Source organism: Blennius ocellaris, assembly GCF_963422515.1.
Source record: "Blennius ocellaris genome assembly, chromosome: 15".
Classification (NCBI taxonomy): Eukaryota; Metazoa; Chordata; class Actinopteri; order Blenniiformes; family Blenniidae; genus Blennius; species Blennius ocellaris.
The window spans coordinates 14213049-14223773 of NC_137664.1; the positions used below are offsets into that span (position 1 = coordinate 14213049).

General features: G+C 41.6%; 1 protein-coding gene across 1 annotated transcript in view; it reads right to left on the reverse strand.

Moving 5' to 3' along the window:
• The window catches only part of rxraa (retinoid X receptor, alpha a), a 123556-nt gene that overhangs the window by 39543 nt on the left and 73288 nt on the right, over positions 1–10725 (reverse strand). The window contains exon 3 of the mRNA XM_080510132.1: positions 10098–10336. Within this exon, the coding sequence (XP_080366258.1) occupies positions 10098–10336 (239 nt within the window). The remainder of the gene's footprint in view (positions 1–10097; positions 10337–10725) is intronic.

The window sequence follows — 10725 nt, forward strand, 5'->3', positions numbered from 1 at the left end:
CCTGCAACTGTCTTATATGTTACATGGGAGCTTTAAGTATTGCATTTTAACTTTTTCTACCCTAATTATTATTTTTTAAATCCAAATATTTCAAAAGAAATGACAGGACATAACGCATACTGGAAGAAAAGCCACTCTTGTCATTGCAAAGTCCATTATTCCACAAAAATATATATACTATATTTCTTTCTGGATCATTTGTTTTTTTTTTTTTAGCATAAAACAAGATATTGCAGGATGAATCTAACTACGGTTTTATCAGACCTAAATTTTCAAAATCGAATAAAAAAATAAATCTGAGAAGAAAATTACAAATTGACAGTTGACGATTTGCAGATGCATTTTTCAGTAGTGATTAAAAGTTTAGCAACTTTGTCTGACAAATCTTTGCATGGCCAATGATAAATAAAGATCATAATGATGGACTGTTTACACACAATTTTATACGCTTGATAGATTTTTAATGGCCAAACCATTTGTACACAAGAACCACATGTTTGACTTGAATAACACACACAAACAAAAAACTCCCTCTAAAATCTATGCTCTCGTTTTTATTTGCTTGTCCACATTTTGCTTCCGTTTTGACGTTCAGGATAAAAGGTTCAGAAGTTCAAGACTGACATTGTAAAATCAAGCATTGATATATGTATATATGCCATTTTGCTGTCACCCATAGACAAACTGAAAAATAATTCCATTGTCCATTAGTGTCCTAAACTATTTTAACTGACCAGTCATTTCCATTGTCTCATGTGTGATAAAAAAAAAATTCTTTATCCAATGCAGAGAGCATGAAACCGTTTTTCTACTGTCTACTGACGATGTCCTTCAGCATTCCTTTGTTAGGATTGTCCATTGTCTTCCATATCACTTAGAGATGGATCAAGAAGTATTTCCAATGTCAAGACAGGAGCCAATCCAGTGACTAATTCCCTCCTTTATCACCAAGTAATACGTCACCACTCTCGAAGTGTCCTCTTGTGTGCGCTACATGCAAATTAACTGAGCGGTAGTTCTTTTGTCAAATGGCACATAATCCTGCGGTGATTCAAATGGTCTTTCGGTGTCGAGCCACCACTGAATTTAGCGGCGTTATGATTAATTACATCCAGCAAGGCACTCAGTTGTATTTTCATTGTCCACCTTCCAGGAGATAATAGGATGATAAATCCACCCACAAGTCACACGGCTTTTAACAGGCTGGAGTCTTCACTCGGGTAGTAGTACATCACACTGCCACAGGGTTCACAGCTATTTTAAGTAAACAGGTTGCTTCATGACAAAGGTGAAGAGTAATTGATTCAAAGGTGTGTGTGTGCGCGGCATTGGTGGTGATGGTAGTTTGGCATGGTCTAAACCCGTTTGCGTATTTGACGATAAATAATAAACTACAAATAAATGACATTAAATGCATTCTTTGGTTTTTGTAATGCAAACTTGTAGAAAGAGCTTTCATTCTTCAAAAGTGATTTAGAGAAACTGTGCAAAACTCACCGTCACAATTTCTATAGAAACTGCACGTTTTACAGGTGTGTGAGCAGCAACAAAAGGTTTAATTACACAGAAGTGTCGTCACACTTCACAGACATGCCACAGTGTGCATGTGTGTCCACAAACTGTGTTGTGTTGCTGTAAGATCACACCAGCAGATGCAATTAAAACCCTAAAGGGATTATCTCCAGCTTTAAAATAAATGTGTGCCCCTAAGGCATTCAAGCCACGACGTCTAGAGCCTGCATCTGCAGGCTGTTCTATGAAACCTAAACCTGAAGCCGGTGATCCCGTCCCGTATAGCTGCCACCCTCTGAATGGCTCATCTCCTGTGTGGCCCCCCCACAGAAGTCAGAATGCGCGCGCAAACACACACACACACACACACACGCACGCACACGCACACACACGCCCACGCACGCACGCACACACACACACACACACACACACACACACACACACACACACACACACACACACACACACACACACACACACACACACACACACACACACACACACACACACACACACACACACACACACACACACACACACACACACACACACACAGGCCCCCAGTCTCATCACACAACATACTGGCGTGTCAGTTCTCAAACGATTGCCTGCAGTGTGTCTGAGAAAATAAGGGCGGACACAATACAAACCCTGAGAAACTATTCACTGTCTGGTTGTACGCCTCCACCAAACAGCTGAGCTTCCCACCTGACATCAATGTCTGTCTAGACCAGAAGTGTCCAAACCCGGTCCTGGAGGGCCGGTGTCCTGCATGTTTTAGCTCTCTCCCAGTTGCAGCACACCTGATTCCAATGAAGGGCTCGTATTTGGGCTTTTTCACAACCTTGGTGATGACATCATCATTAGATTAATATGTGCTGAAGCAGGGAGAGAACTAAAGCCTGCAGGACACCGGCCCTCCAGGACCGAGTTTGGACACCCCTGGTCTCAACTCTATAATGTATGTAATGAAAACATTAAAAGAATATGGGTTATCATATCAAGGATTTATTCATATTTTCGATTAATGTAAACATAACAGACAAGCGGTTGTACTGACTGATTATCAAAATTAAAGCAGTCCACCATGAAGTCCATGTGAAGATTCATGTAAAATAATTTCTCCACGGCTTAATCGAAAAGTAGATGATTGAAGACGTGGGGAAAAGGGCTGAATTTTTTTTTGAAACGTTTTAGGCTTGAAGTGAATCAATAATTGTTATTTATTTTCCAATGATGTACAATGCAAAACTTGTGATTTCCGAAGCTTTAGCTGTCTTGAAACCAGCGCTTTCTACAAAGCCTCTTAATGAGGCTCGAGAGGCTGTAGGGGTCATTACATCATTGCACTCAGTCATCATGGACTAGTCGGCTTTAAAAGCCTCATTGTGTTTATACTCGCAAGCAATTGCAAATGCGATTAATTCCATCTTTCCAACTCATGGATTTATCAGTCCCTAGTATCTTTTAAGGTCAAAATAAATGGAAAGAGTAATTGAAGATGCAGTTTAAAGCTTTGATGGGGTGACGTTGCCGTCATACGAGAGTTGGTGTAATTGTCTTTAGCTTTTGTCAACTTGTTGTTCATCAACGGATATTGTTTGGCTGATTTCAATCTTTCATGTTTTAGGTTCGAGAGCAGTTTGATCTCTGGTGTTTGGATTGAACCGACAGTTAGATGGTTTATTAGAAGAGGAAAGCAGAGTGATGCAAATCTTCATATCCAAAAAGAATAATGCGGCATCCTAATGCATTCACAAAAGTAGGACATAAACAAGTTACCATTGGCCACCAAACTAAATCAGTTATACTTATTGTGCACACAAAACTCCCATAATGCATTCCAAAGATACCAGATTAACAAGAATGGGATAGAGGTTTAAGCACTTTCAGATATGAAAAACGAGTTAAAAAAAAAAAACGGGTGGGGGGTATGCTGAAGGCTGTTCCTAAGCAAAAGCATTTTCTCAATCAAATGCTTTTTAGATCCATAACAGCTTTTGAAAGAAGGAAAGGAAATCTAGCTCCAAAACCAGTAGTTATAATATGTGAAGCGATTTTTACTAGTACGTAAAATACAGGGCCTGTTGAAGTATAGCAGAAATCTCCTCATACAAAACCGAGTTTCTGTGTCTGATAAACCGCAAGTGAAGCACAACTGGATTAAATCTGCACATTAGTTACACTTCTTTCTGACCCAAAAAACTGATGGGTGCTGGGGTTCTCTAAAACTTTGTCTAATTGCTACCTGGAGACAGCTTCAGCGGAAAAAAATAAAATCCTTTCCTCAATCCATTTGAGGGTTGATTGACATTAGAGAGCCTTAACAGTTCCTGCGGGACCCAACACACAGCTCTTTTGTACCGCCGTGTAACCATGATGTCATGCAGAGTGGCTACAGCACAGGTCCATCAAAGACCAGAGCGGCGAAACAGACCTTCATTACTCCGACACAGGAAAGGGGGCTGAGGACCACTCTCGCGCTCCCTTACTTTCTTTCTCTCGAGTGTGTTGTGCTTCAGTGTCCTAGCAACCCTCGTCTGAACACAACGTCCTCCAAAGTGGCACATGACATCACCGCTGCCGCTCATTTATTAGTTATCAAGCCCATGTTCCATTTCTTGTAAAACATTTACACTTTTTTTTTTTTACATTGGTGTTCTTTATGTATGTGTGTGTCCAGAAACACTCGAGCTTTATGTTTTATCTGCTTTTTTACTAAGAGACACTGGAGGCCTATTGTTAGTTTAGGAGGGGGGAGGTTCAGGACAGTACAAGTCTCAGCCGAAAAAATGGAAGTCTACAGTGGTTCAACGATAAAGAACCCCAAACTTAAAAAACAAAAAGAAGAAAGAAAACAGAACCAAGACAACTCTCGCCATTGTCATTGGAAGTGTAAAATGTGTTCCAGTCCTTCTTGCGTGTAATCTCTTCCAGCTGCCCGGGCGAGCGGTGGCGCCTGTGATAGAGAGGATGGTCTGTGTCGTCCCCGAGTTCAAGCCCTGCAGACATGACCGCTGATGAGCACGGCTGTGGCACTGTGACTCCGGAAAAAACACGCGAGACGGCGAGTCCTGCAGTGGTAAAAAAAAGAAAAAAAAACGCGAAAGGGCAGACAAGGTATGCGTTTGGCGTCTGCCGACAGTGTGGAGCTCCCAAGCTTTTGTGATCTTGTGGAACAAATGGGGCAGATAATTGGCACGCAATGATCGGACCTGACAGATGAAGAAAGTTTCTTATTTAAGAAAAAGACGAATCAAAGCCGCAGTATGTCAGCGTGTCTGGGATGTTTGGGACGGAGCTGAAGGGGAAGTACTGTTGTTCGAGATGTAAGAATTGGCGGACGATAAAGGACTGTCTCTTGCTTTACATGTGGTTTGGCTGTTGCAGGACGCAAGATTCCCCTTAAGAATGGGACTTTTGTTCATGGTGTCCCCAGCTTTCATCGCGCTGTCATCTACAGCTTTGATGCACAAGATGGTTGGAGCACCACTGTTTTTCATTTATAAGCAGAAAATAAGCAGGTTGAAGGCAGAGTGGTCTCAGCCTGCATTATGACCTTGAGCACATGTCTCTGTGCATTACAAATGTTTTCAGCTGATTTCTTTCAAGCTAGCAAAGTCTGGTGGCGAGGGAAGCAGTTTAACTATTTTAAAAGGTGAACACAGAATTTTCTACTAAATAGCGCCAAGTTTCTAAATATATATATTTAGAAATACTTAATATACTATTTCTTTTTAGGAATTTTGTCTGCTTAAACTGAAAAATAGTGAATGGACTTTTTTTTTTAACCCTCTGGGGTGTGGGGGTCAATTGGCAACTTTGATTTTTGATCACCATTAAAAATGGGTCAACTTGAGTCCTTGACGTCTTTTCCCACCCAGAAAACCTCACTTGTGTGATTCGACAATTATTTATTCATTTTGACATATTGGATGAACACACTGGACCTAAAATTGCAAAGAAATACAACATCTGAGTGGGAAAAGGTACATTTTCCCTGCTTCAGCAGTCTCCAAGCACTGTCAGTGGCATTCACACGCACATAGTGCTACATTCATACATCATGAATTACAGAAATGTAACAAAAACAAAAACAACCAAAAAAAGGTTTTATCTCGTGAATATTCAGATCCTGATTAGGTGTTTGGCAGAAAAATGCTTAAAAGTTGGTACACATTAGTTCACATCCGGAAGACACAGGCCGTTTTCTTGGATGACGGAACAAACCAAAACACATTCGAATTCATGTCGGAGGAATTTACAATGACGCCTTGTGAGAATGAAGGAAAACTCTAATTTGGTCAAAGTTAAAAGAACTAGAAGAAAGTTGTACTATCATTTCTTTAAAGGAATGAGTTGGCATCACATTGCAGTTGCAAAACAAGTTACTTCAGCTAAATGGAGACCATTTTATTAATCCCTTGAGGCAAGTTCATCTGTAATTTCCCAGATCATGGCGACAGTCTTCACAAACAGGGGGGTTGGGTGAGATGTGAAAGTGCGACTCAGAGGTTAAAGATGGTGGCACTTCCCTGTGGTTGTGAGGCGCGGCTCCTCTGATGAGACGTGATTTGAGTCAGGCGGCATGCGCCACTTGCTCTTAACAATCGGCTGACTTGCCCTTTCTTTTCTTTCCCTTCTTCGGGAGCAGTTAACCAGAACCAGGTCACGGCTCGGACTCTTCTTTATTTCACCCCCAATTACAAGATGCTGGGTAAACACAGACATACTATATAGACACTGAATGCAGGGTTTGTGGCACCTATTCATGATCTTACAACTCCAATTCCAGAAAAGTTAAGACAATGTAAACAAAAATACCCCCCCCCCAAAAAAAAAAAAACTGAATGCATCCATTGAATCCTCTTTTATGCTGCTTTAACCAAGTTCAGGCCGTGGGGTGATGGAGCCAAAAACCCACACACAGAGAAGAACATGCAGAGATGGAAACAGTACTCACATCCTTTACTTGCTTCAATTGTTTCCTTTTATACACAAACTTAATCATTAGCTATGGCGAAGATCGGGATCATATTAAATCAATTATGTATTAAATCACCATTGATGTAATTTGATCAATCTGAAAAATGTCATAAAATGCAACTAGTTTTAACATTATGACAATGACACATCAAATGTCTGTGTCTCTTCACTTTCACTCCCTGCATTGAAACCTGTACAGTACAAATAATTGTAAGATCTCAATAAGTGCTGTAACAGTAGTAGAAAAAGTCTGCAGGAGTTTACTGCATAAGGTGATGCAACCGCTGAGTCCAAACAGCTCATGCAGAAATAGCTTGCGAAAAAAACGGTATATCTGATGAGAAATTGCTCATTTTCATACATCTAAAACGCAGACATCGCATTTCTAACATCACCTGTTTGTACATATTTGAAATAATCCTGTATCACACACTGAAAACCTTTCATAACACAAATCACAAGCTCAACACATGCTGTAATTACCGGACACACAATATTAAAACTGTCACTGCCAACAGAAACAGATGCTACCTGCAATTCATACAGCTACTCAAGAAGGAAGGAATGGCCAGGAGGCATTTGGGATGAACAAAGAAGCAAGAGAAAACATGCCTGCACATAACACTTTGTATGACATCCATGATAAATTTGCACATTTACCATGTCATAAAATCACTAAAACTCCTGTGAGGGAATCAAAGGAGGCAGACCGAGCTGCATCATCCACAAAGCTCCAATGATGAAACATCCAACCTGCGCAGGAAGTGCGGCATTGCGGGACAGAAACGGCAGCAGGGATAAAAGTGCAGGATTTATAAAGTGCAGGAGAATCAGACAGATGAGGATGGGTGGGGGGATGAGTTAGGGGGGGGCTTTCGAGCAATAAAAGATTCTGGCCGCTTTCTCAAAGTGCCCTTAATCCACTCTTAACTCCATTGCTTTTGGGACACTTTTCGTTAGGAAGGCGCAGATAAGCTCAACAATGGCGAGGGGAGCCCATCCCAAGCGGCATCCTACCGCCGACGTACTTTAACACAATTATCAACAAACACAAAAAAAGGGCACCAACTGAGTTTTGAAGAGGGGGGAAAACAATTTCAATTTTAGATATGGCTCCAGACGGAAAACTGGGCCACTGCGAGCTTTGATGTCTTAATTGTGTGTGTGTGCGTGTGTGTGTGTGTGTGTGTGTGTGTGTGTGTGTGTGTGTGTGTGTGTGTGTGTGTGTGTGTGTGTGTGTGTGTGTGTGTGTGTGTGTGTGCCAGAGAAAGCGAGGCTTATTGATGGAACAAAAACGACAGGGAGAAAGAGAGGGAGAGAGAAAGAGGGAGAATGAAGATGATATGACTGAGACAAGGCGTTAAAAACAAGAAAAAAAAAGAAAAAAGAGAGAAAAGAGGACAGCTGGAGAAAGCAGACGACTGAAGTGAGGGAGAAGGAAGAGAGATATGGTTGGAGAGAGTGACAAATATGCCTGGGATAAAGCGGGAAGAGTGACAGAGCTGAAGTGCTGTGGAATCCCGGCTGAATAGGCCTTGATTAAGTGTGCCACCGGGGTCAGAGCAGGGCCTCTGTCTGCTGGGGCCTGGCTTAGGAAAATTATACCAGTGTGTGTGTGAGCGAGCATGTGTGTGTTTGAGAGTGTAAGTGACTGTAATTTGCACTTCTGAAGCATGTGAGTGCAGTCTGTAAGACATGATACAAAACTAGTTGCTTTTACTGGGCAGCTTGTGTTTCCCTGTGATCGCACGCACGCACGCACGCACGCACGCACGCACGCACGCACGCACGCACGCACGCACGCACGCACGCACGCACGCACGCACGCACGCACGCACGCACGCACGCACACACACACACACACACACACACACACACACACACACACACACACACACACACACACACACACACACACAGATTTAGGGTTCCTGAATGTATTAAGAGTCAGGGTTTAAGCTTGTATCGCGACCTCAGTCAGTAAAATTGGATTGTATTCCCAAAGTTGGCGTTTCGATCGCCCGTCACGCCAAAGTTTCCCACGATAAACTCACAGCATAATGACCTATAAGAATAAAATCTATTTAATAATTCGGTTATTAACCGATTATGTACCTGAGCTTCCTCTTCAGCGCTTTTCGAGATGTGATTTCCATCTCTTTCCAAAACTTTTCAGTTTGCACAAATCCCAAAAAAAAAAAAAAAAGACAACCTCAACTTGTGCATATGGTGAATCAGGTCAAGAGGCTGTTTTTCTTGGGTAATTGCTTGTGTGTTGTCTTGGAGAGAAGTAAATTATTATTCTTGTTGGTTAGCAACAAGATCAAAAGAATGAACAAGGTGGGATCTTACCAGGTAAGGACTTTGAGAAAGGATGGCTTAAAGTTTATATTTGTCTTTTATGGTTGATTAATCTACACAAAAAATTTTATTGTAGTGATTCTTTGCGATTTTCGAAATTTTAAAAGTAATATTTAAAAAATGATTTCATATGACAGAACACAAAAGAATAGATGCTCACTCTCAAAAATATTCTGTAGTGGGTTTTAGGGGGCATTTTTGTCCATAATGTAATTTTTTGATTAATTTAGGTTTTCTTGTAACTGAGCATGTTATGTAGAGTTCACCGATTTCCCCCCCTGTTAAATACAGTCCGCTTGGCCTGGGCTCTGAGTTCTCTTAAAAATGTGACCGATGCTGAACTGAATGCTACTTGTGTATTATCATTCTGAGCTTTTACAAAAGTATATCACAGGACAGCTTTTGTTTATATTTACTGAATTCTGCATCATTTTGCCGGTTCATGCACTAGTGTCTGAAAAACTACAATAAAGTCTTGTGATTTTTGTTACAATATAGAGCCGCGCATTTGCCTTAAAAAAAACAACAACCCAAAAATGCTAAACCTTTTGTGTAGTGAAAGGAGACATGGCTGTTTAACATATTCAGTGAGTGACTTAACTAACAAAAATATTTCACTATGCACGAAAAACTAACTTGCTGAAATTCGTACAACTGAGCCTTTAGATATCAGAACATACCATACCAGAGGAACACGCCATTCTGGTCGTCATCACGTTTAAAATTTGCACTTTAATGCACACTATCTGTATTACACATACAACGCTCGTAGTCCAACTTGATGAATGAGGTGACATTTATAAACCCGGCAGAAGTGCCACCAGAGTCCCAGGTCTGGACATATTACTGCTTCATGTATTATAAATGTGCATGTCTGTTTGTGCATACGCATATAATGGTTGTGGTCTTGAAATATGAGTGCATTTCGCTGCAAACCTGGTCATTTTTCCTGGTCTACACAGCGCGAGTGAGTAACCTTGAAGACATGAAACCTGAATAACCTCTCCTGTGTCAACATGTGTATCCAGCTGCAAACATCTGTGTGCTGTAGACCTGCGTACGATTGTGTTTTCGTTCTTCTACAGTTGTGGGGACTTTCGAAGACAATGATATTTTGAAGACATGCTACATGGTGAGACTATGAGTAAAGTTTGGTTCAAGCACAAGCAGCCAAGGATGACTTTGGAATGCTTGTTTGCAGCATGGAAACGTTCCGTGTGGGTCTGTAAGTGCCTCACCTGGGGGCTGACGCTGGGGCCGTAGCCCATGCCTGGTGAGTTCATAGAGTGGGGCCCCATGGGCGAGCTGATGACAGAAAAAGGTGAGGCCAGGCCGTTCATGGGTGAACTCAGCGTGCTGATTGGCGAGTGCAGGGACCCGGAGGGACCCATGGACGTCGGGCTGAGCAGGGACGGGTGCATTCCCCGGTGGGAGGTGGGCGAGCCCAGAGGTGAGGAGGTCACATGGCCTGACGAATCTGTTGAGGAGTCAAAAAAGAGAGGGTCATAAGTAAAAAAAATTATTAAAAAAAAGGCATTTTATCTTGCCGATGTAAGTGATCAAAAGAGGCATTATTTTTCTTGTGATGCACAGAAGAAAAACCTGGTCTACTTAAAAACATCAAACTCTTCACACATTAGGATTTTCACACTTGGGCTAATTTGTGCTTTTCCCCCCACAAGGAATCGTTGTGTTGGCACTGACAGGCGAGCACATCTGCTGAAGTGTGAAAGCAAGTTGTTGAAACTGACCACCGTCCAGGAAAATGGTCAATTCAGCAAAAAAAACAAAAAACGAAATAAAAAAATAACAGAACACCCACAGACAATAAAATCTAATGCAGCTTGTAGTGGAAAAACAGCAGCA